The sequence below is a fragment of the Sciurus vulgaris genome (assembly GCF_902686455.1).
Source record: "Sciurus vulgaris genome assembly, chromosome: 17".
NCBI classification, from domain to species: Eukaryota; Metazoa; Chordata; class Mammalia; order Rodentia; family Sciuridae; genus Sciurus; species Sciurus vulgaris.
The window spans coordinates 2,950,869-2,977,034 of NC_136478.1; the positions used below are offsets into that span (position 1 = coordinate 2,950,869).

The following is a 26,166-nucleotide window of genomic DNA, read 5'->3' on the forward strand; positions in this document are numbered from 1 at the left end:
CCTGCACCACCTCTACCAAAGTGGCAATGAGGAGCGCCTGGCTTCAGATCCCAAGTCAGAGGCCTCCAGGTGGGGTGTCCAGGAGAGGGACAGGTCAGGAGGGGTCAGCACCTGCCTGTGCTGGCTCACTCCAGCAGGAAGCAGGTCCTGGAGGGGTCCCCAGTCCCCTAGGATCTCTTGGCCAGTGCAGGGACAGATGGGCAAGAGGAACCCCAACCTAACAGAGCAAATTTTAGGAAATACATTCAAGTGCTTTGTAACCGAGCGTGTTTTAAAGACATCGGATCTGAAAATCAGACGGGATGGGCCACGGGGTCTGGCCTCCGAGCTGCCACGGCTCCTGCAGCTGGCTTCTGACCAACCGGGCGTAGGAAACGTGTCCTATTTGCTAGTAAGCAGGGTCCACCCTCCCAGGACCAGAACCGGGTCATCTGCTGGAAAGCGGTGCTGGGGTGCGGACGGGGGCCACCCCAAGCCCAGGGTGGGGAATGAGCCCTGCAGGTCCAGCTTTGGCCATGTCCCCACGCGGCCTTTACACTGTGGCTTACATCCTGCCCGCTGCGGAGGAAGACTCGGAGCCACTCACAACAGGACACATGAGGTCAGGCAATTAAATGTACAAATATTTTTTTAAAAGGTTGAAACCAAAAAACAAAAGACAGGCATCTGGGATGATTGAATTACAGAGACAAAAAAATGCATTTAGTTGTCAGCTTCCTGGCACTAAATGCCCCACGAACCCATCTGGGACACGGGCCACGCCTGGTGCCGCCCGCCCTGCTCCCCAGGGGAAGACGTGGGCTCCTGCGGAGGAGCGCAGAGTAAGTGACACTTTGCATGGAATCAGGCGTCTGAAATCAACACCCGCATCCTAAGAGATGAAGACAGACTCCTCGCAAGTTGATGCTCAGCTCCAGAGGCCTTGACGCGAAGCGGCTGCCTGCGCAGATTGGTGAGACTTTGCAAATGTCCATTAACCCAAAATGCAGAAAGAATCATAGCAACTACTGAGGATTAAAGAAAAATGCAGAAAATGACATTTTTTAATCACAGGTCACTTGACAGCATCCAGCCCCTTGGTGAGATTCCGCTGTCTGCCTCGGCCCACCTCTGGGCCTGACGTGCGTCTGGGAGGTATCCACTCCAGGTCCAGATGACGAAGGCACCCTGCAGGGCCCACAGCCCGATCCCTACTGTCCCTAGGAGACACCAGCGCGAGCAGCGTGGGGGGCCCGGAGAGACGCTGCTTACACTGTGATCTGCTGGTTTTCTCTGAAGAAGGGTCTCTGGTGTGAGGCACAGAGGTCGGGGAACATCCGGAAGGCCTGGTCGGGCAGGGGCTCCTCGGGAGCCTGCGGCAGGGGGCCGGCCCCGCAGCTCCTCCCCACCTCCTCCATCAGCTGCCGCACGGGGAGCTGTTCGATCTACAGGCAGAGGGCGTGGAGGGAAGGGCCTGCTGTGACCCAGATCCTGAGCACCCAAACCCTTCCCGCCCCAAGCTCCGCCGAGCCCCTCCCGCAGGCTGGTCCAGTCTCCCAACATGGCCTGAGCCGGCCAGCCAGGGCCCAGAACTGCGCCACAGTGCTGCCTCTTTGACCGCGGTTGACTAAGGGCTTAGAGAACCTGCTCTGTCGTTAGACCACGTTAGGTGTGCTTTCTGAACAGGCTTGGGTTTAAAAACACCAGCCAGACAAGACAGAAAGAAACACCGGGGCCCCAGAGTCCCAGAGGGCAGAGGATGGCCCAGAGGTGGCCAGACACCCCAGCGCGGGCCGGCCTTGCACCTGCACCCACGAGCACCAGTCCTCCCTGGTCCTCCTGGGCGCTGACAGGGCTGAAGGCCTGAGCAGGCCACAGCCACGCCTCTCACCTGCACGAGGATGAGCTTCGCACGCAAGGGCGCCGCGTCCGGGAACTCCTCCCCGAAGCACAGCAGCACCCTGCCCTCAGGGAGGCCGCTCTGGCTGCTGTAGAACTGCTGCAGCTCTGCAGGGTGGGAGGGGCAGCTGAGGCAGGCCACCCCTGCCAGGAGGCGGCCAGAGAGAAGAGCCCAGGCCAGGGCACCACAGCGCCCGACCAAGGCCTGAGCCTGGCCATTCCCAGAGGCTGCTGGTCTAACACCAGCTTAAATGCCCACGGTGGGCTCCCGCGCACCACACCCTCCCGCCGCTCGGAAGGTTCCCATTCCTCGCCCGCCCTGTGGGGCTGAGCACACAGCCCCTAGCCGAGGACACGCAGGGGATGCCCCTCAGTCAGCCCAAAGGCCCTGCAGGCAGGAGCACCTGGCACATAACACCAGCGGGCCTGTAAACATGCGCATGCGTCCCCAGGGACCTGGCCAGGGCCAAGTGCTGCACCTGGCCTGGGGGGCCTCACTGCACAACCAACTGCTCTGGGTCAGTGGGCACAGAGGTCCCTGGACGCTCGGGGGACGGTACACAGCAGGGGCCCACCCGCCAGACTCTCCCGCCATCCCTGGGCCCATCTGGGGCACAGACCTCGGAAGAACTGGCTGGTGTCGAAGACCTGGACGGCCTGGTCGCGCTCCAGCTTGCTGGGCCTGCCCCTGCTCGCCACCGCGTTGCCACTGCAGAACACGCGGCCCTGGCACAGCCGACGGACGAACACGCCCTGCCGGCCGCTGTGCAGCAGCACGCCACGCTCCAGGTGCCCGAACAGCTTCCGCGTCACCTGCCTCTGCCGCTCACCGGGAATGGCGTCAGCCGGCGGGAAGCGCACCAGCTCCAGGCCCTCGGCGCTGTACAGCTTGGAGCCGGGCAGCGCCGGCTGGCTCGGGGACAGGCGGCAGCCGTCCGGGCAGGTGGTGGTGGCCTGGCCCACCAGCTTGCCCCCATAGTAGAAGCTGATCACCATCTGGGAGAAGGCTGTGAGGATTCGGCTGTCAGGCGGGGCCCTCGGACCCGAGGCCACAGCCCCCCAAGTGATGTTCCCACAAGCACAAGCAGATCCACAGACCCCAGAAACCAACGCTCCCACGTGCTGCAAGTGCCACCTAGAGCAGGGTCCCTGAGAACAGGTCAGGGGCGGGCCTGCACGCCTGCCCCGTTAGCTCGCAGAGCCACGCAGAGCACGCCTGGTGGCAAACAGGGCTTGAGGGCGCGGGGGCATCCCATGTCCCCACAGATCACTGCCTCCCAGGAGTCCCAGCCTGTCCACGGGAGGACTGGAACCTGAGGTCCCACAAGGAGCAGCTCAAGAGGGGGAGCTGCTCCTTCCAGCACAGTGCCTGCCTTGGGCTCTGCAGGGACAAGGCCATTGGACCTGACGACCTCCTGAAGGACAGAGGCCCTGGCAGTGAGCTCAAATTCACTGCTGGACACCCCCAGGGCGGGGCAGGGGTGGTGAGTTCCCACTGAGACGGGCTTAGGAAGCGAGAGTCAAGGAAAACGTGATGCTGAGGAGACTCCAGGCCACAGCTGACTCCGACACTGATTTGCACAGAGGGCCACGTATAAAATGGACTTCTGGACAGCCGGCTATGATTCGTCTCCCTCCAAGTGCCTTACTCAGATGCCACAGCTTGGTGCCAGCCACCCTGCTGCCCAGAGCATGGGTCAGCAGCCCCCAGACCACTGCTCAGCACCAGACAGGACACAGGCTCAGCCTCATAAGCTGGGGCCTCTAATGAGCATGGCATTGCCCAGCATAAGAAGCCAGGCTGAGTCCACCAGGCACCAAAGTGGGCTGCCAGGGACAGCACAGCTGGGCACACCCCAATTCACCTGTGAGCCTATGAGATGGGAAGTAACAGTGCCCACCCAGCCGTGGTAGAGGGAAGGCAGGCAGGAGGCCAGTCTCAGCGCTGATCCTAGCGCCCTGCAGCGGTCAGTACATGTGGCCACCTTGGTTGCCGTGGTCCCCATCGGCATCACCATAACTATTACCTTTCCTCTCACTTTGAACATGGGTGTGGGGAAGGGGAAAGAAGCCAGCACCACAGTGTCACCAGCCAGAAAGTCCCAGTGACGGAGCAGCAGGTGGCACCCACTGCATCCCGCAGGAAGGTGCTCGGACCCACCCACTGCGTCCCGCGGGAAGGGGCTCAGGCCGCCTCGTGTGGCTCTAGAGTCACACGGCTCCGTTTTCCAGCACTGCCCACGCCCGCACCCCCCAGAGCGCCCATACCTGAATGGTGTGCTTCGTACGTGGGGTACCCGGGCACCAGCGGCAAGCCTGCAGAAGCACAGAAGTAGTCAGGCCTGGGAGGCCACAGGCAGCAGCCCCAGGGGCCCTGACCAGGCTCCTGCTGGGCACGCTCCCGTCCAGAGCAGCGGGCCCCTGCTTCAAAGGCGCAGAACCAGACCTCAACCAAGCCAGAGCATGGGGACATCTCTGCACCTGAGGAGTCACTGGACTACATGCTACCACCCAGCACTTCCCAAAGGTGACCTGACACAACAAGGGGGGTCCCAGCCCAGGCAGCACTGCCAGCCACAGCCTGGGGACCGGAGGCCTGCCAGGTTGCCACCCACTCCTGACTGCTGCTGGTCATGGCAGGGAAGAAGCAGCCCAAAGTGCTCAGGGGCAGAGAGGCCAGAGCAGCGCAGTACACAGGGCAGGCTCACTGGAAGCCAGTAGGAAGGAGGCCTCTAACCCCCAGGAGTCCCAGGGCCAGGCCTGCCATCTCCGTTGTACCCAAGAGTGGACTGAGGCTCAGTAAGATCCGGCTTCCCAGTGGGACTCCCCTCCCTTGGAGTCCTGGCCATTTTCAGTTCTGCAGGGACCCTAGTGTCCACCAGGCCAGCACAGCCAAGACAGCCCAGGGAGGGGCACAGCAGGCCAAGAGCCCAGTCCTCCTCCAGTGTCAGGATATTCCCAGAGCCCCTCCCTGCTGCCCCCCCAGGTGTGGGAGGACAGTGGCCGTGGACGTGGGACATGGGCTGAGCAGCCTGTGGCTGGGAGCCAAGCAGCGCTCTCAGCTGAGCCACCATCAGGGGTCACGGCAATACCAGCCGCACGGCTCCGTGCCCAGCGGCACTCAGAGGCCAGAGGGCCCGCTCCGTCCTCACCTGCGCTGGCCTGCTGCACCCACCAGTCAGGGAGGAGCTGGCTCCTGCAGGCCTCCGGCGGAGAGGGGCTCCGCTTGATCATCCCCAGGTACTCGTCAACGGGAGGCTGCGACAGGAGAGGGGACAGCCGCTCACTCATCCATCCTCCAGCACCGGGCTGCAGGGCTTGCAAAATGAGCAGCTGCAGTACCACTAAAGCCACATCGTCACCTCCACCTCACAAGTTAACACTTGCAACTCAAAAGACCCTGGTCTGTTAACCCGCCAGGCCACAGTCCCGGACTCCCTGGTGAGTTGACTGGTCTTCCACAAGCAGGTGCCCGTGGCCAGCCCCAAAGCTCCAGGTCACAGCTGCCTTGACATCGGCAGACACCCGCCAGCTCTGGGACACCAAGGGATGGTGACACTGAGCAATCCTTCCATGCCCTGCTCCACGGATCCCCTGAAGGAAACTGCCACGTCCAGTTATGGGTCATGGTGGAATCTGTTTCCTGGGACTCTGGCGTGGCGACCTGACTACCTCACCCCCTGGATGCACTGGCAGAGAAGCCTGGACTGAAAACAGGACACTGTTGAAGGACACAGCTGAAGAGTCCCTCAGTCCACGGCCAAGGACCACCCAGAACAGCCAGCAGCCCAGGGCGGGCCACACCCTGCCATCTTCAGGCATGGGGATGCTGCGCTGCTGTGGGTAGACTTCTCCCACACCCGTGCCACCGTGGCAGGGCCGTATGGGTCACCAGTTATGCCAAGGCTGCCTCGGCACATCCACAAAGACAGCGAAGAGGCCAAGGTGGGAGAGACAGCCCGGAGAGCAAAGCGGCACACAGAGCCAGCTTCCTCAGGAGCCCCGGATGCTGCGGGCTTGCTACGATTCTAACGGGCTCGGCTGACTGGTTCTCCAGACCCTGGAGGAGTACGACGCAGGTTAGAAGCTCTGCCGTCCCAGAGCGAGTTTGGCAGCCCTGCTGTTCAGAATGACCCTGACACGGACAGGCCAGGGCCTGAGAAAACGTCACCCACGGGGCAGGTAGCCGGGGCCCAGCCTCAGGAGGGAGGGGACAGGACGTGAGGGGCTGGCCAGTGTGAGGCAGCCAAGCAGGGCCCGCGAGCCTCCTTGTCGTCCCCCTATGCGCTCCTCGGCCTGCTGGGTGCACCTGGTGCCCCACCTACCTCCTTGATGAGCTCCTCGATCTCCGGGCGGCCACACTCCATCTCGGGGACTTCACTCACACAGCCGGGAGGTGCCACGCCCAGCTTGCCTATGGGACACCAGACATACACCGTGAGGCACGCAGGAGGCAGCAGCCACCTCTCCCGAGAACCAGGACAGCTCCAAAGGCCAAGCCTAAGGAGGCAGGTCCCCGCTGGCTTCTAAAGGTTTGGGAAAGGGCAGGCCCTTCTCCCAAGCTCAGACTTCAGAAGGGAAGCGGCAGGGCAGTGTGCATGCGCAGGGTGGACTCGGTACTCTGCCCTCCGTCCTCCTTCCACTAATGGATGCAAAACAAGCCACCAGACACCACACCTGGGCGCCTTCCACCCATGGACTGAACTGACACGCCGGGCCATTGAAAAGCCCGGATTTCCTGACAAAACGTGCAGCTGGCAAGAATTCCACTAGGCCTTTGCAATGCACGCACGGGTCTGCACAGACCCATGCCAAGACCCAGGGCGCCCACTGGGCCAGCCTCATTCCTCAAGAGCCTGCAGGTGCCCAGAGTCCCCAGTGAGTGCCAGGAAGCAGCCTCAGGGCCTCTGTGTCACGCATCCTCCCGTCTGAATCACCTCCCGAGGTTCATGGCTGAGACTCCCAACACCACTGGCTGGCTTCACTCCCACCATCCTGTCCTCCCGATTCCATTCTGATCCCTTCTGGACAGATTTGAGAACTCACTTAGGAACTGCTGGGGGGCAGGCAGGGGACCCTGTGCAGTCTGCAATCCCTGAGGTATAGGAGTGGCCCCTCTAGACCTTATGCAAACGCAGTAATCTGTCCCCGGCTCCCTTTAGCGTCCACACTTGCAGGCGACCTGACCCACCTGTGCTGTCAAGGGGCCAGTCACCTGCCAGCTCAAGCTTGGCTGGGCATAGAGGGGAGGCAAGAGAATCTTCCCTCCTGCTTCAAATCACATGAGATCTTATAGTGATGAAAAATTATCCAAAACAGGGAAATAAGGCAGAACCAAGACTACGTGGTCTTTCAAGTCCTCCCAGCCCCAGTTAGGCCCTGGGGTCCTCAAATGCTCCAGGGAGGCTGTGGCGTTGGACTAGCCATCCTTAGGGATCAGAGCTGGGCTCAGGGGGCAGGTGCTAGCTGCAGGGGATTAGGCACAGGGGACCTGAAGGGAAGATAACACCATGGTTGCAGAGTCGGAATCTCAGACTTCCACATCTGCTCAGCTTCCCAGCTGTCGCTGAGCAAATAAACAGAATAAACAAACCCATCTCCAGCTCCAGCAACGTCACAATGCCAGTGCCCTTGTCAATGAGTTAAGACAGAGTTCCCACTAAGACATGATTTCAACTATTTTTTTTTTTTACACCAGGGATTGAACTCAGGGGCACTCGACCACTGAGCCATACCCCCAGCCCTATTTCATATCTTATTTAGAGACAGGGTCTCGCTGAGTTGCTTAGCACCTTGCTTTTGCCGAGGCTGGCTTTGAACTTGCGATCCTCCTGCCTCTGCTTCCCAAGTCGCTGGAATGACAGGTGTGCACCGCCGCGCCCAGCTCAACGCTTTTTTAAAATCATACAACCCTTAACACCCTGCAGTGGGTAAGAACTGGGACGTTTTCCAGGGTTCCCGTCCTCACCGGCCTGCCAATAAACTTCAAAGGGCTTCGAATGTTCGACTGCCACCTGGGACAGCCGAGAAAATCCATGTGGTAAAAGAAGGTTGTGAACCAGTGATGGGGCTAGGCCAACTGAGGAGCCAACTCCACCCATAGCACACACCAGCTGAGGCGGCTCTGGGCCAGCTCCTGCGACGAGCAGCCGGGAGCGAGGTCTGGGGAGCACAGGAGGGAGGGCAGGGACACGGGGCAGGGACCGGGGGGCAATCTTCTTGCTGTGCTTCAGCCCCTCGAGAAAGCTCTTGGGATTTCGTAGCTGGACAAGTGCTCGGGCATTATCCTGTCCCAGAGTTCCTAAACAGTGGTCTCTCACCAGCCACGAAGCCAGCAGGCCAGGCTCTGAAACTTCCAGAACTCTACTCTCCACCCACCCCTTCCTATCTGCCAAATCCAGCCCTCCCCTTCTCCAAGGTGCTAGGCAACAGGAGCTCCCTGTAGGGACCACTCAGGGTCAGGTTTCTGCCAGCAGTGCTCCTGGGCCCGTGGTCTGGGCCACAACCCAGTCTCCTCCACCACTCCACCCTGACGCTTCTCTGCAGGAAGCTGCCACTTGACAGCGATGACCATGACATCAGCAGGGAGCTCAGTGTCTGCTTGCACAAAGGAGGGAACTATTTTGTTTAACTGAAACCATGCGTCCAGTCCCTGTAGCAGGAACATACTCCTAGACCCAAGCCCCGGGCAGGGCTGCAGACTGGGCATTGATCAGGCTGTATCTGGAAGTGTGGGGCCCACGGCGGATAATTACATTTTTGCTCTTCCTCTGGGACAATTCGGTAGACTTTGTATGGCTCAGAAATGTCCAGCTGGGAGCGGTCTGTCACTTCCTCAAAATCTGGGCTCTTGTTCAAAGCACAGCGCAACCTCGTCTTCCACGTGGCTGGTTCAGCTTTGTCCCCTTCCTTAAACTTCCCTTTAAAGACCGCCCAGGCCTGAAGAAAGAAACAGGGGCATGGTGAGCACAGGGCAGTGAGCACAGGGTGGACCACCAACCATGGGCCTCCCTGACCGCGCGGGACCCAGCACAGCCCCAGTGTCCTCATTGGCCATCAACACTGGCTGACGTCAGGACTTGAAGAGACTTAAGGCAGGCCACTCTCTCTGCCGGATGTGAAAGACCCAGCAGGGGTCTGGATCACCACAGGCTCAGCCAAATTTGAACCCAGTGCAGATTCCTCCCTGCACCTCGGACAGCCTTGGCAAAGGCCCTTCCCTGGAGCAGAGGGCCTGCAGTCAGGCAGCTCAACGAGGAAGGTGCACATGGTTTCCCGAGAATGTTAAAAACAAAGACTTTTTTTGGTGCTTTCAAATCGACCACTATCTAAAACTTAGCAGAAAAGGGAACATTTGCAAAGTCTAAATGTGGCCACTACTGCCCTGTTCCTTTTAATAGAAACTGTGTTTTGCATTTTTACATGATTCTGCCCTCCCCCGCCGTTTAAAACACAATGAATTGCTTTCCTTCTGCTGATGGGTTGCCTTCTCTCTCTCTCTCATAGTTCTGTTTTCTGACCTCTTCAAACCTCAGGATCTGAACTAGAATCAAAAATTAAAAGCTGGATACTTCAAATCCAAGGGCAGAGTGAGGCAGCATTTAAAAAATAAAACATGCCAAGCGTAGCATGGGCACACGCTGTAATCCCAGCAACACAGGAGGCTGAGGCCCTGTCCCCAAATTAAAAAGGAACAGGACTGGGCTGCAGCTCAGTGGTTGAGACTCCCTGGGTTCAACCCCCAGCACGGCAAAAATACATGTATCAACAAACAAAGCATGTGAATGAGCACATTTCACAGTGCCAAGTGAGAAGATGGGCCACTCTGCTCAAGCAAGGTCGGTGTCCCCCAACCTCGAGTAAAGCAACCAGGGAGAAGCCGCCCCTCCCAGTTAAGAAGATGCAATTCCAAGAGGAAAGCAGCTCCCAGGGTGCCCGGGTCTGAGAGCGGGCGACAGCTCCACCGACCTGGAATACAGGGGCCCTCCCTGGCATGCTTGGGAAATACAGGTTCCTGGGCCTTGCCACTCAGGCATCACCTGTGGCAGGTGCCAGTTAGGTCTGGGATCCGCATCCACAGCCACCACCCTGGGGGAGAGCACAGTTCCAGAGACCCAGGCAGCCCATGAGCCACAGCTCCTCTCAAAAGAGAAGAGGGTTCACAGTTCAAGGTCAATGCTCTCTTTGTTAATGCCAAGAGAAACTAGAAGAACATTCCTGGGACTGCACACAAGCATCTGCTTCCCTTCTGATGGACACAAACCCCCTTAGAAATGCGCTGCAAGGCGGCAGCCTTGCACACGGTCCTGCTGACCACTCACTGACCTGTGTGGTCTCTGTGGTTCCAAGACACCTACGAGCAGCCCACGTGCTAACTGAACGGCAATCTCAAGTCTTGTTCCTGACATCAGGGTTTGCCTGCCTGGAACCAGCACATCTGACACGCTCCGTGGGGGCCGCCCCTGCACCACAGGACACTCAGCAGCACCCAGGGCCTCAACTCACCATCGGCAGGCATGGTCAAATGTCCCCTGGGAGCTGCCCCACTCAGAAACACCGGTCAGCCCGCATTCCAGCTGGCCCTTGGATGAAAGGGCTGGGACCGGAGGATGCCATGGTGGTGGCAGGCGCTGGGACACAGCACCCGGCACTGCCCTGCTCATGCCCCTTTCTGGGCTCACCCTGTGAGGCACGCCATCCATCAAGACAGGCCACGGTCAGCCCATGGTCAGGAAGTGTCCTGGGCTGCAGTCAGCCCTGAGCCTGTCACGCAGCAGGCACCTGGCCTCTCAGGGCCCCTCTGGCCAGTTCTAAAAAATCAGCTCTGCTGGGTGCTCAAGACCTCCCGGAGCTAACGCCAGGCAAGAGACCGAGGCCCAGGAGCCCCCCATCCGCCCCGTGAACGCACAGCTCGACTCCGGGCAGCAGCGTGAAGTTCTCCTCCTCTGACTCTACTGTCTCTTGGTCTTGGCAACCAATGCCCGTGCTTTCCTCAAAGGCCTCGGAGTCTGCAGCACCGGGAGCGGGTGCAGGGTAACTGGAGGCTGTGACACCCCCTCACCAAACTAGACAGCTACGCAAAGGCAAAGCCCCTTTTAAAAATCAACCTGGGTTGATGCTCCTGCGCACCCAGGGCTGGCACAGCACCGGCTGAATGTCTCTGATCTCCCACCTGAGGTGGGCACAGGATGCTGCCCTAGGGCAAGCCGAGTGGCCCGTCCTCTGGCAGAGGCAGGAAGGCAAATGCAGAGTTCTCCTTAACTCTAAGCTTCTGGAAGGTTTTCTTCAGATGAGAAAACCAGGTTCTCTACTTAAAAAAGCCCAAGACAGCTCTGTCTAGCCAGGCTCTCCCCACTGACCTCTTCCAGAAGCAAGTTCCCTATGGTCAATGCTGCCAGAGACCGGCTCCCAGGTGACATCGGACAGCAAGCCCCTCCACGCAGCCCAGCTCAGAAAAGCACCCGATGGGTGGCTGTCACACGTGTCTCCGGGCTCTGAGGGTCCCCCTCCCCAGGGTCTCTGCTCGGGTGGGCACCCATGTCCCTGGCTGCCCATTCCTGCTGAGATTGTACACTCATCTCAGATTGCCACATCAAGCAACTGCGTAACCAACGGAAACGCTGGGAATCTTGCACATTCTTCTCAATGCTGTTGAAACGGCCATGAAGAACATTGCATAAGAAGTAAATCTGGGGCTTGATCCATCACTCCCGGAGCACAGGCTGAAGCAGGGAGCAGGCTCAAGGGAGAAGCCACCGCACCAGGCTCTGCAGCCTCCTGCTCCCCACCCACTTCATCCCACCCTCTCTGATGTTCCACCTGCAACTGAGCCTCAGCACCCACACCTCGGGTTACAGGTAGATCCCAGCCATCTCAGGCCACAACAGGGTTCTCGGCGGGGAGGGGGAGACCGTAGCCCCAGGATGTTGGGGCTGCAATAGCACCTAGCAGGGAGAGACCAGAAATGCTGCAAACGTCCCGGAGGCAGAGGCACAGGACAGCACAAAGTCTCAGGGCCCGGGGACTCTACCCTGCAGCTGCGAGGACCAACTACTTCCAGCTGGCCAGGAGGGACTCAGGTACTGCTGAAAGCTGCAGTCTCCAGGGAACTTCGCCGTGATGCCAAAGGCAAAAAACACCCAAGATCAAAGGAGGCAGAAATCCTCACCAGGCTGAGGGGACTGCAAACCCCGGGGTGTCCAGACCCCTGAATCCGTCCTCCATCAGAGGAATCAGGGACAGGTGGGCAACAAGACCCCTGAAGGCAAGTGGAACATGTTCCCAGGGACCCACTTCCCCTGAGGTGTAAGTGGCATCTGATTCTCCAAGACACCCGCCACCTCTGCAAACAGCCGGGCCGAGACTACAGGACTGAAACGTACCTTAAGCCAGCACTGACCTCAGGATGCTCCATTCTGGGTCAAGGTGTGATCCTCGATCATTTTTGTTCACATTTATCAGAAAAGAGTCACTTTTTGGCTGGGAGTCCAGCAATACAGCGGGGTCCTGGAGGCCTTGCCCCCACGTCACCAATCTTAGGTCTGCTTCCAGTCCTCTGCCACCCAGCCTCCCAGCTCCCCTCCCATCCCCTACACACATGGGAGGCCCACGGCAGTGGCTGCAACCTGGGTTCTGAGTCAGATCACCTGTGGTACACCTGTTCACAAAGCAGCAGTCAGGGCTGACCTTGGCCTCAGGCTCCAGGGTGGAACATAGACACCTGGAGTTTTAGAGAAGCCCACAGGCCATGGTGATAACCCGCAGGGAACTTTGATGACCCAGGTGGCCTGCTGGGTTCCTTCCTCTGTCTGAATCTAGGTGTAATGGCAAGAAACTGCTCTACCTGTCAGTGGGGTGAGGGACCAAGACCCTGTTGTGCTGGAGCTGCGAGACCTTGCCAAGTCACTTCCAGTGCCTCCTCAGAATGAGGAGGGACCAGAAAGCAGCCACACGTGCGGACCAGGCTGGACCAGAGGGCTGGTGCTGGCCAGCATGGTCCTGGTGGTGGTGACAGAAGGCATGGCGCCCTGCAGGGGTGCCGCTCATGCTAGAGGTAGACTGCGTCCAGACATCTGCTGAAGCTCGGGACAGCCCTCCCACCTGGCCCAGAAGTAATAGAGCTGGCCCTACAGGACCACGCACAAGACCAGCTTTGAAAGAACCAAGACCGGAACGTTCCCCAGTCCACCACGCCACCCTGGTGGCACAGAGGCAAAGCATTTGGTGGGAGAAGAGACAGAGGGAGGGGAAGCACCCTGTTTCCTCATGGGAAAGTGCCAGCGACACCACTGACCCCAGATGGTCCAACAAGCACAAAGCCACCTGACATGCATGCTGGGACGCATCTGGCATGTCCCAATCAATGCCTGTTTTTAAGGCACTGGATTAATTTCTTAGTGCATCAGAAAGGCATCCTGGACATCACAGTCACTGGGGAAAGCGCGAACCACTCCTTGGGCTGGATTTTTACCTTGAAGATGGAGGCGTCCACCTCCTGGTTATAATCCTGCTTGCCGGCGTGCTTCCACGGGATCCGGAACATGCTCTTCTCGTCGTTCTCCCAGATCAGTCCTGGATACATGCCACTGTCAATCTGCTCAATCAGCCACTGTCGAAGTCTCCGGCCGCCATTCCGGTCACACATCCTTGGAACAGAAAAGAATCAAAATCCTATATCCAACGTTGCTTCAGAGCAACCCAAGAACTACTAACGAGAAAATCAAAGGCTCAGGACAAAGGTGCTGGCTGGGGGAACCCAGAGGCAAGGGTGACAGGCCACCTGCCAGGAGAAGACAATCAAGCCTCCCTGCCTGAATCCAAAGGAAAACTGAAAGCTCCAGGACCGCTGCTGCCAGATGTGGCCCCACCTATGTTCTGGCCACACTTTCCAGCCTTCCTGACCTCCAGGTCCAGACAAATGCGGCCACGTGGAATTGGAACGTTTCAGCGCCAGTGGGGAAAATCACTTACCCAGGATGCAGCGCCCTCCAGGAGCCCCCTTCCCCATGACTCTAAGACCCAGCCAACTGCCTGATGCCCAGGGGCCAGCTGAGTACAGCCCAGCACTCCTGCTGAAACCCTCAGGGCTAAGCCCTCCAGGTGTTCCTTGGCCTTGCAGGAGTTTGAAGTAAGACAGCTGAGGTCCAGCTCCCCCTGGGTGACAAAGCATCATTTAACCTGGACACTGGGCAGCACTGCAGCAATGAACATGAAGCCCCTGGGGCAGGGACCCCCTCAGAGAGGCTCCCAGTAACAGATGTGTTACCTTCTCCCCCAAAACTGAGGTGGCTAGAGGAGAGAGCCAGGGGCCTCTGCTAGAGCCACTGTGACCTGGGGAGTGACCCACTACAGGACCCCAGAGGCATCCTCAGACACTCCTGCCAGAGCTATCAGATGATGGCTTCCCCAGCAGGACAGAGAGAGAGCACCAGCACCCGTAGCAACTCATGCAACATTTACCAGAAGGGCACTGGAAATCCCCTAGGCAGCTGGACAGGCGCCCACCCAAAAAAAAAAAAAAAAAAAAAAAAAAAAACAGCATTTCTTCTCTTCTGATTAAAATGTGACCTCTGTGGGCAAACAAGTTTGAAGCAATCAGCAATGACAAGACATAATGTCCCCAGGAACATGGTCATACCCAGAACCATGCTGGTTCATAAAGCAAAATGGGGTCAACAACCTTCACAAGAAGTACGCAGCGTTTTGGACACCCCAGCACCCTGCAGGTGGCTCTGAGGCAGGAGGGGCACAGGTCCCAGGGGGAGGGAAGTTGAGGTCTCTTGAGTGTCAATTTTAGCTTTTCCATTCAATAACCCTAGCCGCCCACTTGTGGGGAGAAGGAATGAACCAGAAACTGGACTCTGATTTGGAACCCTGACCTAGAAAGCTCTTCTCCAGTTACTCACAACCCCCTGAGACCCCCTCGCCTGACAAGTATCTTGTTTATGAGCAGTGGCAGAATTCTAAGGCCACTGTGCTTATAAATAAGAAGGGGCAGAAGTGGGAGGAGTACCTGGGGTACCTAGGGAGAGAAATAAACCCCCCCCCCCAGAAAAACAAGTAAGCAGCTCATTCTGGGAGCAGAGAAGAGCCCCCCCCCCCCCCAGCTCTGGAGACATGGGATGCGTGGAGATCAGGACACGGGGAGGAGACATGTCCGCTTGTGCCCTCAGGATCAGCTCTTAGAGTCTGCATGCGGTCGCTATGCAATCAAAAGCAATTCTGTTGGCATGGGCCTTTTTCTAGAAAGAGGGTCAACACTTTCTCATCAGAATACCTGAGATGTTCATCACCCCAAAACTGCTAAGGACAACTGTAGGTGATTATAGGAAAAGAGAGAGAAGTGTCATTGAGAGGAAAAGTGAATCGCAGATTATGAAAGCTGGGATTATTTCAGAAATCATCCAGTCCAGTCCCCTCCTCACTCAGGAGAAAAGACGGCAGCCGAGAGGCAAGCAGTCGCCAGAGCCCCCAGCAGTCAGGGTCAGACCTGACCTGAGCCCCCAAAGCACCTTCTTTTGCTCATTCTGCAGAAAAATACCGGTCAAGCCAGGAAACCTCTGCACGTGGACAGCCCTTCTGAATTTCCTCTGCAATCACCTCTGAGAGTCTGGTGACATTAAGGGCCTGGGAGTCTACTGCCATTGTCACGGGTAATGATTTCGTGAACGCTAGCAAGTTAATTCCACCAAACACCCAAGCAGGAAAAATAATAAGGCCAGTCACATGCTTATAACTTCCTCCTCCCCGCCGCGAGGTAACAATTCCCTCGCCGGCAAGTCCCACCGGGAGCCAACCTGCATCCCTGCGAAGCGTGCTGGGCCAGGCTTCCAGGTCCACCCTCCTCGGAGCTGGACCTGGTCCCGCATCTCGGGACCCCGGGCGCGACTCTGGCGGCCGAACACCCTCGTCACGGGAGACCAAACCGCACAAGGCCATTTCTCTCCTGGCCCCAGGCGTCCTCAGGTGACCCACTGGATCACTCCCAAACCTTTTCACTAAGGAACCTGTCATAACCCAAAAGGACAAATGCGGGACCCATTTTACTTGCGCTTACCTTTGGTTTAATAAAATAAACTGGGGGCCAGAGATTTGGGGACAATTTAGAACTCGCCTGCAAAGTCCGTCCTGCGCCCGGGACTCATCTGCCCGGAAACGTCCCTGCGACCCGCGAACCCGGCGCGGGCGGCGGGCACCGCGGAGCACTGAGCGCGCGCGTGTCGCAGCCTGTCCCCAGGGCCGCGCAGGACCCTGGCGCCGCCACCCGCCCCGGTGGCCCCGCACGCCGACCTCGGGGAGGGCAAGGTCCGCGCGAGCGCCCGCGCCCTGCGCTCCCCGCGCGCCGGGGCCCGGGATGCGCCTACCTGCCGGCTGCGCCGCGCACCGCGCGTTCCCACGCTCCCGCGCTCTGACCTGCCACGGCTCCCGGCGCAGCGCTGCGGCTTTAAGGGCGGGGCGGGCCGGACGTGCGGAGCGACGCCCGCGCCAGCCAATGGCGTGCGGCAGGGGCGTGGCACCCCATCGGCGCGGCCCGCCCAGCCCGCCTTCTTCGAAGAGCTCGGCTTTCCGAGAAATCACTTCGCGGCGGACCCGGCCGTGTAGCGCGGGGTCTCGGCCCCTTCGGCGGCCGCGCCGAGCCCCTCTCCCCCCAGTCCGGGGGCGGCGCGGGAGGGGGCTTCCCGCAGGAATCCCCGAGTGGCTGCGGGGGCGGCCTTCGGGGCCAAGGTCAAGGCGGCCGGGGGCCCAGGGCGGAGGTCCGGTCGGCCCGGTTCCTGCCCCGCGCGCCCCGCGCGCCACGGCCGTGCGCACCGCCACCGCCTGGGCCGCGCCCGCCCCGCCGAGGGCTCGCGCCACCGAAGCGCCTCGGGCACCGGGGTGCGGCCAGCGGGCCCGCCCGGGAGCTCCACGTGGGTCGCTGCCCCACGGGGGCACGGGCTGGGCGAAGGGCACGTCCCCGGCCTGGGCTGGGCGCGAGCCGGAGTTTACTGTAAATGTGGGGTGGAGGGAGGAGCACCCAAGGACACCCGAGAGGAGCGCTTTCCGTGTTGCCTCCGGAGCGACCTTAAATGAGGGTCGTAATCGACTTTTATTGCCAGTTGGCCGAACACCAGCAGCAACGTTTCCAGGGCATACCCGTCTGGCTTCTCAGGGACCTGAGAGAGTATTTGAGAACAACAAAAAAATCCCATTGGTCCCATAACAAAAAATAACACTGCCAATTTAAAATAAATACATGTTCAAATAAAGGTCCCCAAAACATTAAGTGCCAACTTCATCATTGTAATGTGTTGATTGATAAACATTTCATTAGATTTGAAAGCCATTTGTAAAGGAGACACGATTGGTATGAATTTCCTAATGCCCTGGCACGAAGTCATACAAAGTAAATGAACTCCCTGACGCCAAATAAAATTTCAAGTGAAAACTTCTGAAGCTCAAATTCCCGAGTATGTAGACAACGTGGGAATGTTTTAACATGCTTCTGTAGGGGAAGGAGCTTCCAGAATCAGAGGTGCTAGGGCCTCAGAAGTCCTTAAAACAGCCCCCGGTGTGAGGGTACACCCCCTTTTTATCACAAGCATGCCGGGCAAGCCTTCGGGATTTTCTTACCTACAAATGCTGTCCCTAGCACAGAGAGGTGTGCTCACATTTCCAGTCAGCACTGCAGGAGGCTAACGGTGGGGGTGAAGGCTGTGGAGGTCCTGGCTGGCAGCAGGTGTCACTGTAGACTCTGCAGGTCTCCAGACCCACCCTGCGTTCCCTGCCTCGGCGCCAGCCTTACCTCCTTAGTTCTGCTCTTGTGTAATGAGCACTGAGGCACCTACTGTGTGCCTGATGTGGGGCAACGACAGGATCCCGAGGGAGCCCGATGCCCGAGGGCGTCTCCCCAGCAGGCAGATTCCTGCAGTCTCTACCGCAGCAGCCTTGGCTTCCACCCTCATCTCGCTCCTGCTCGGTCCCTCGGCTGCTCCCCAGCCTATGTGTTTCTGTCTTCCGGGTCTTCCCGGGGGCTGTCATAGAGGGCTCATCCTGGCATCTAAGAATGTCCTTCCCCAGCATCACAATCCAGCAGGAGCCGGTTTCCGTGGACAGCAGCCAGTCCTGCAAGCAGGTTTCTGGGCCTCTGTTCTGATCCCAGCCTCCTGGCTCACCTGGGGCTCCTCTGGGTAACAGCACTGCTGACAGTGTTGGGAGAAACTGTGCCCAACTGCCAGTGCCCACCTGCCGGGGAAGGGCATTCATGTGTCTGAGCACTAGTAGACCAGGGCTCCCCCGCCTTTATCATGAGGCTAGAGGGCAGTCTCACTGCTGCCCAGCATTTCCAGAGAAGTCTGGAAAATGCGGACACAGTGACTCTCGGCTGCACCCTTGGGCTGCTAGGTGCAGATCAGTTAAGGATCCACCTCAGATGGAGACCGGAAGGGCCCTCCCCAGGGCCCCCGCAGCTGCGCAGACCTCACACCTGCTCTCAGGCCCTTCCCCTGCCGTCCACCCTCCAGGACTCCCTTCTTGTCTCCCTCCCTCCCCCATCTGCCTTGCTCACTCTGCTGGACTTTGGGCCCACGTTGTCAATCCTTCTGTGCTGCCCAGTTTCCTTCAGTGCTGGTGGAACCCGTAGGCAGGTAACGAAGGACACCTACAGCAGCCAGCCTCTGGAACAAGTCCCTCCAAGACCCTCCAGCTCTGGCAGAGCTGGTTACGGGCGGCTGTGTCCCCAGAATGCATGTGTTGCAGCCCTACCTCCCACGTGAGGGTATTGGGGTGCCGTGGAGGCAGCGGGCTGTTGCTGAGGGAAGCACAGGCCTTGCTCCCAGTCTCCCCAGCAAGGACACCTTGCGAAGGCAGCGTCCCCATGCCGGGAGGACTCTCCAGAACCCAAGTGCTGGCACCCTGGTCTCTGATCCCCAGTCTCCAGAACTGGAGAAAATGAGCGTTGGCTCTTAGGCCGGCTGGGGGCACGGTGACCGGGTGAAAGCAGCAAGGTTCCTTTGCAGGTGCCACGGTGGGCTCCCCACTCCTTCCTCCCTTCCCCTCGCTGCTTTTCCAGTTCCAGAAGCAGAGCGCCCTTTCCCTCGGGAGGAATAAGGGTGGTGGGACTCCATGCAGCCCTCGCCCTCCACCCACCTGCTCGGGCAGCGCTGGCCTGGCAGGAAGCAGCAGCTCGAGGACTCCGACTCCTGCCACACCCCTTTCCAGGGGCCAGCGCCACCCTGCCCGAGCCAAAGTGCATGGGATTCACACCTGTGGGTTTACAGAGGCAACGGCCTCCAGTCCCTCGGCCCCAGAGAGGGGCAGGGCCGGGGCTGGGGAAAGCAGTTGCTTGAGAGCTTTGCTGCTCCCCTCACACCGTCAAGCCCCGGTTAGCTTGGGGCTTCGGGAGAGATCCGGACGTGCTTACGGAGAGCAGTTTGGACCAGCCCTGAGAAGGCCAGAGTCACCTCCCGCAAGTGTTGACTCCTGCCTGAAATCTACCGGGTGCGTTGGGGGTGCTGCCATGAGGCAGCCGCAGAGCTCAGAGACAAGCCTGGGGGCCCAGGGGCGGCCACTCAAGAGCAAGTGTGCTCCCACTGGAGCCCCCCGGGGAACAGCGGTCCGGGAGAGAGGTTGGAGGGGTGTGTCCCCATTGTCCTGGCTAAGAAGCAGCACCATGCAGAGAAGGGGGGGGGACCCCGTGGGGACCTCAGAGGAGACCACAAAATGCCACCTCCTCCCAGCCTGGCCAGGGATGGCCGCTTTACAATGTTTTCTACACCCAGAGAGCACCAGACCAGAAACCCAGTAAGAACCATCCCACCACCACCGGGTGCAGTGGTCACTCAGGCTGTAACCCCAGAGGCTGAGGCAGCAGGATCGCAAGTTCAAAGCCAGCCTCAGCAACTTAGTGAGGTCCTAAGCAATTTAGCAGGACTCATCTCAGTTTTGTTTTGTTTTTTAAGAGTTAGGGATGTGGCTCAGATAAAGTGCCCCTGGATTCAATTCTCAGTACCAAAGAAAAAAAAAAAGGAGCCCTCCCACCTCCCATCCCTCATTTCTGCAGCAGTCACGCAGGACTCAGGAAGCTCACTGCAGCATCCTCACTGAGGTCTGGCCATCACTGTCCCGTCCAGGGACCCACAGGGTCCTCTTCATAGCCCTGAAACACTGAATAAGATAGTATTGTTAGTGACTTTTTAAAAATTTAATAGATCCTCGATTAAGTTTTTTTTTCAAATGTAAAGAACACTCCAGGAAAATGAGCTGTAGAAACATTCCAAACATTCCAGACAACTCCTTTGTCCAGCTGGGGGTGGGAAGAAATGGCTGTGGGGGTGGGGTGGGGTGGGGTGGGGTGGTCCTGGATGAAAATCGCAGCCAACTAGAAGGTCCTGGCAGAGTCGACCACCTTTTCAATACTAGTAAGTAGCCTTGACGCTTTTCCAGTACTTGGCCAGCATGGATTTTGATCAGTGCCCCTGCGCAGGAGCTAAGTCACACTATGCTAGCACCTTCAGGTGGAAAACCTGCTATCAGTCCCCCTGGGCCTGCAGGAGTTTGTCTCTTCTCACTTAGATAAAGCCCACTCTGTTCATTCTTGCCTTCTCTTATTGTCCGTGGATTTTATTCTTCAAATCTGGGAGATGAGAACACAGAACTCGGTGAAGCAGAGAATCTAGTTTTATCTCATCCTCTGGTTTCAGTACTACACATCTCATTTTCTGTGGCCACTGTGACGAACTATCACACACTTCATGACTTGAAGGACACACAGTTATTATCTCACAGCTCTGAAGGTCAGAAGTCCAACATGGCCTCCCAGGGCTAACGCGAGGCGCCAGCGGGGCCTGATGAGTCCTTCCCCTTGGCCTCCACCCTCTCCTGACTCCCTCTTCCACTTAGGAGCACCTGTGACCACCCACCCCACCTGGGCAATCTTACGCTCAGCTGATTAGCAACCTCAGCTCCATCTGTAACTCAAGTCCCCTCTGCCATTGATCTGGCGATGTCCCGGGTTCGATGGATTCCAGTACGGGCTTCACTGGGTCCATCATGCTGCCCACTGCCCATCCTTAAGACCCCTCCGAGGCCCGTCCTCTTTCCTACTCCCGTCTTCCCAGGCCTATGTCTGTTGTTGCTTTGATTGTTGGTGCTAGGCATTGAACCCAGGGGCCCTTAACCCCTGAGCCACATCTCCAGCCCCATGCCCCCTTTTTTTGAGACAGTTCTCTCTAAGTTCTTTGGGGCCTCAATAAATTGCTGATGCTGACCTTGAACTTGCAATCCTCCTGCCTGGGCCTCCGAGTAGGTGGAATTATAGACATGTGCCACCACACCCAGCTCACAGACCCACGTTGTTTTTTTTTTTTTTTTTTTTAATTTAAATTTTCATTTTTGCAGACTGCATTTTTATTCATTGTACACAAATGGGGTACGACTTTTCATTTCTATGGCTGTGCACAATGTAGATTCACACCATTTGCATGTACATGTACATAGGGTAACAATGTCTATCTCAGTCTACTATCTTTGTTTTCCCCCACTTTTGCCCCATTTCCCTCTACACCATCCAAATTTCCTTCTTTCTAATGTTCACCCCCCACCACCCACCTTCATTATACATCATCATCCACTTATCAGAGAAAACATTCAGCCTTTGGTTTTGGGGGCTTGGCTTATTTCACTTAGCATGATATTCTCCAACTCCATCCATTTACCAGCAAGTGCATAATTTTATTCTTCTTTATGGCTGAGTAATATTCCATTGTGTATATATATGCCACAGTTTCTTTATTCATTTATTGGCTGAAGGGCATCTTGGTTGGTTCCACAATCTAGTTATTGTGAATTGAGCTGCTATGAACATTAATGTGGCTGCATTACTATAGTATGCTGATTTTAAGTCCTTTGGGTATAAACCAAGGAGTAGGATAGCTGGGTCAAATGGTGGGTCCATTCCAAGTTTTCTGAGGAATCTCCATACTGCTTTCCAGAGTGGCTGCACCAATTTGCAACTCCACCAGAAAAGTATGAGTGTGCCCTTTTCCCCACATCCCCCAGGCCCACATTTTAAAAGCCTCAGGCTCCAGCTGCACTGAGAACTTTCTAAGTAAGTTGGCACTTAAAAGCTACATGGGTGAAGGATTTCACTGAATGGTTCTTGAGATAAGGGGTAAAATATTATTCTAATTCAGTGCCCCTATGTAGTGAACTCAGCGTGCCTCAAATAGACCAGAGGAAGCTCGTTGCATGAGAAAATCTCAGGAGGCCAAAGGAGAGGAAGCGGACAGCCACTGCTGTCCGGTAGGTGTTGGCTTCCATGCTCCTCTGAGCTGGCGGTTGCCAAGACCACCCTTGGCCTCAGTGGTCACCTTCCTTCCAGGAAGCAGCTTTCCAGGCCCAGTGGGAAGTACGCGCCAGGGCCCCGGAGGCTGAGGTTGTGACAGCCACCCCATGGGCTCCTTCCAAAGGGACCTGGGCTGTGTCCCCTACCATCAACTGCCTTGCTTATCTACCCACTAGGGTGTCCTGCATTTTCTTGTGCCTCAGGGGTCAAGAGCCCTACACGCCAGCCTTTCGGATGAAGGTTAGAACAGAGGCCCAGGGCTGCAGAGTCAGCCAGGGCCTCCCGCTGCGCAGCCTCTGACGCTGCACCCTCCCTGCACTAACTGGATGCTGGGCCACAGGAGGAGTGGAAGCTCCTTTTCCTCCGTTAGGCCTTGGAGTTCCCGGTTCTGTCTGCTGCCTGGCCTCTCTCATCCTGTGGCACCTTTGGGCTCCTAGCCTGCTGGTCAGCCACAGGGACCAAGTGCTCCCAGGCTCGCGTCTCCCCGAGCTTGAACCAATGCCCTTCACGTGCAGATCCTTCACGCCTGCGGCGGTCTATCCACACAGCTGACCTGGTCAGGCCTGCCCGTGTGTCCCAGCGGCTCTGAGCTGTATTTGCTGCTGAGGACCATCCGCCTGGTCACACCAACGCTTTCCTCCAAGCATGGCTGCACCAAGCAGCCCAAGGCCAGCTCCATCGCAAGAACCAGCACAGGCGCCAAGACCGCGTGTGAGCAAGGCAGAGCACACGGTGGACAGGCCAGAGAGCTGGAGCAGGAGAGATGTGTCCCTCAGCACAGTGCTGATCCAGACAAAGGCGCTGGGGTCTGAAATGCAGACCAGACAAAACAGGACATGTGCTATCAGCAATCCAACAGTTAAGCACGTGGTGAGGGGTGAGGCGGAGCTCTCTAACGCCAGACAGAGCAGCGTCAACCCTGAAAGAAAGGATGGATGGATTGGACCTCATTCCTCCGAAGACAGCGTTAGGCGTGCAGGAGCAAGGTGAGACGGATAAGACGCGCCGACCTGTGGTCAGCAAGGCCTTCTGTCCAGAGCCCTGAACACGCTGAGTCAGTAAGAAGGAGTCCCAGGAGCCACGACTCCACAGGCCCCCGGGTCGCAGCAGTTGAGTGCACAGAGTTTCTTTGTGGCCAGATGCCAGCAGCCAGGCAAGGGAGAGAGCTTCGCCGTGACTCTGAATAACCCAGAGGGGACGCGGCTCAGCCGTGCCTGAGTTGCTGCAGTACTGACCGCACTTGGTTGTTGGAGAGCGTCTCCCGCGCAGCCACAGCAACTGTGGCTGTGCCAGGTGTCCCCGGGTTTCTGGTATCCTGCTGCTGTGCGCGTCCAGGGCTAATGTCCTCAAGCTGCAGCAAGTGCTCAGGTGGCTTTTGGTTTTTGTTTTGGGAAAACATGGTTTATTTGCACAAAGCCGGTCAGTTCTGAGAGATCATTAATGCCCAGGAAGTGTTTTTGTAGGTATAAAACAAATGAATTGGTCCCTCTTAGATGATGGTATTTAAGTTGAAAACTTAGGTCTGCTTAACTTACCAAAACATGCCCTGATTTTATTTGCTTATCTCTCCTAATAAACAGAGAAAAAAAAAAGATTAAAAGGCTACTGCATTCACATTGACCAAGTAGCCTAGAAGCGTAGGAAAGGTGGTGGCATCATGCATCAGGAGAATCAAATTAAAAGCAGCAGTCAGACAGCACTGTGCACCCACCAGAGCGGCCGGGATCAAAACCACTGACAACGTCTGCAAGCGCAAAAGGACAGGAAGCAGACCTCAACGGAGTCAGAGAAGCCTTTATTCCTTCGCAGACTCGGGCACCACTGGGGCCCATTTTTCAGATGGGGAAAATGGCCTTCAGTTACAGAGGGGATTCTGGTTTTATAGGGTACGATGAGGATGATGTCATCATTGGAAACCATGCACGTGCAGCTTTGACCATGCAGTTCTGACCGTCAGGGCCCATTGTCACCGAGGACTAATTTGACATGGGGGACGGTCAAGCTTTAGGGCCCAGCATGCTGTGTCCGCCCTTTTCCCCCAGGGCCCATTGCTCTCAGGAAAGGGTGCCCTGGGCGAGGTTCAATGTTTGGCCAATTTCCCCTCCCTCCTCCCGAGTCACACGGTCCCTCTGTTTTTCTTGGGGACCTGCCTTGTGGGAATACTGCTTTCCATAGCCCTTCAACAGCCACATTGGGAAAGATGTGCAGGATGACGGACTCACACCCCCCCCCCGACTCTGGGAGAGAGGTCAGACTGCTCCTGCCCCAACCCAGCCCCCCGCAGCCCTCCACCCAGAGGAACGAGGAAGCGAAAGGCAGGAGAAGCAGCAGCAGTCTGTGCACGATGCCCCAAATGCCGCTCAGCCACCATGACGTGCAGACGCCCACCGTGCCCACGTGGCAATAAAGGGGAGGAAAACGTGGCCATGCCGAATCGCAGGCAGACTCGCAGCCGCCGGGGGCAGAAGCTGGCCCAGAGGAGCACCTGGGAGTCTGGCTTCCTTTACACCAAGGTCAAGAACAGGTAGAGCCAACTCCAGTGCTAGGGCTCAGAACAGAGGTCGCTTCTGGGTGGGAATCGACAGGGACGAGCCACAGGAGAACCTCCCCAGGGACGCCACCCGACCGAGCCGTGAAGACAGTGTGGTGTGGAGGCACCTGCCCTGCTCGGGTTTAACGAGGGCCGCGACGGATGTCGGTTCAGCAAAGACCCTGATGAACCTTCCGTCTCAGGAGCTGAGACCCCGTCACGTGAGTAGGTGGCCCAGGGCAAGATGTCCTGTGGCTCACCTGGGAAGGTGGCCCAGAGGCAAGATGTCCTGTGGCTCACCTGGGAAGGTGGCCCAGAGGCAAGATGTCCTGTGGCTCACCTGGGAAGCCAATGAGTATTTGAAAGGTGACAGCTTATCCTGGCAGATAAGGAAAAGGTTCATTTGTTACTTTACTCAACACAGAACTAGAGCCCACAGTTCATCAGGCAGCTGAATACACAGGAGGGGGGCGGGGTGCTCGAACACTCCTGCAGGTGGCAAGTTCCATGCAAGAGGCCGTCTTTCAGTGAAGTGAGATTTATACAGGGTATTAAACAGGAGCTGACTTCAAGGGCCTTGGGAACAGAAATATTCAGAAACCTAGCAAAACTCACCTGCCCTGAACATGAACTTCGCCCTGCTGCTTAGGCAGGAGTCTCCTGTGGTCGAATCGATTTGCTCTGTTTGTTCAAGGTGGGTTTAGATGATAGTTCACTCGTTGCTAATACGGCCTGATCTATTTCTTACTCTAGAAGGAGAGCAAATAAAAATCCGAGAGAAGTCTGTGTCTGCTTATGTCCTAAAATTCATGACGTTCAGATGCATTGTCCGCTGGTTTCCTGGAAGTTTATGGAAAGCCGGCAACGTGCTAAGCACATCGTTGAGAACCCTCTCAAGCAGTGTCGGAACACACTGTGAAGGGGAAAAACCGCGTGAAGCGTTCAGTAATATTTTGCCTATCGAATACAAACTTAATTCATATTTTGTCACCTATAGAAATGCCTGAAACAGCCCCGCAAAAGAACTTGCCAGAACGAAGGATCTCAGCAGACCAGAAATCCCCACAGCACCGGCCACTGCCAGAAGACGCCCCTTTACACAGTGTGAACTGAGACAGGTCACACGATGCGCGTTTTAAATTTTTTAATATGCAGAAGTGGCACTGGGGCACCTGGAAAGTCAGACCCCCAGGCAGGGCCCCAGGGGTTCTGACCCAGGGAACCTGGGGTCCCAGGAGCCACACGCTGAGCAAGCAACTTCAATTAATTCAGATGATTTATGTCCCAGGGACCTTGTCAACGTGTAACAGGTACATCTCTAACAAATGGGGCACAGGACTTTACCTCTAAAGAGAACCCCAGACTCTGAGCATGGTAAGAGACTGACTTCAAAAATGGTCTCCCAGAGCACCATGTTCCCCCGTCCTTGGAGACCAGG

The 26,166-nt window shown here is 57.3% G+C and overlaps 1 protein-coding gene across 2 annotated transcripts; it reads right to left on the minus strand.

Moving 5' to 3' along the window:
- Positions 1-602: 602 nt before the first annotated feature.
- IRF8 (interferon regulatory factor 8) lies at positions 603-16,357 on the minus strand. Of its 2 annotated transcripts, none has more exons than XM_079119522.1 (9): positions 16,242-16,357; positions 13,349-13,523; positions 8,634-8,817; positions 6,204-6,292; positions 5,031-5,136; positions 4,147-4,194; positions 2,499-2,885; positions 1,871-1,986; positions 603-1,424 (listed from the first exon to the last, which is right to left on the minus strand). In XM_079119522.1, exons 2-9 carry the CDS (start codon positions 13,520-13,522, stop codon positions 1,248-1,250), a joined length of 1,281 nt encoding a protein of 426 aa, XP_078975648.1. In that variant the 5' UTR covers position 13,523; positions 16,242-16,357; the 3' UTR covers positions 603-1,247. The 2 variants fall into 2 exon arrangements, with proteins under 2 accessions (XP_078975648.1, XP_078975649.1); XM_079119523.1 differs by lacking the exon at positions 16,242-16,357 and adding an exon at positions 15,935-16,179.
- Between the last annotated feature and the right edge of the window lie 9,809 nt (positions 16,358-26,166).

Bases quoted from the DNA above. Each gene is read 5' to 3' on its own strand.
- IRF8 (XM_079119522.1), bottom strand. From the start codon at position 13,522: ATGTGTGACCGGAATGGCGGCCGGAGACTTCGACAGTGGCTGATTGAG. The intron at 6,293-8,633 runs GTAATTATCCGC...GGTGTCCCATAG, and splicing joins CCCAGAGGAAGAGCAAAAAT to GCAAGCTGGGCGTGGCACCT. The intron at 1,987-2,498 runs GTCTGTGCCCCA...CCCACCCTGCAG, and splicing joins CACCAGCCAGTTCTTCCGAG to AGCTGCAGCAGTTCTACAGC.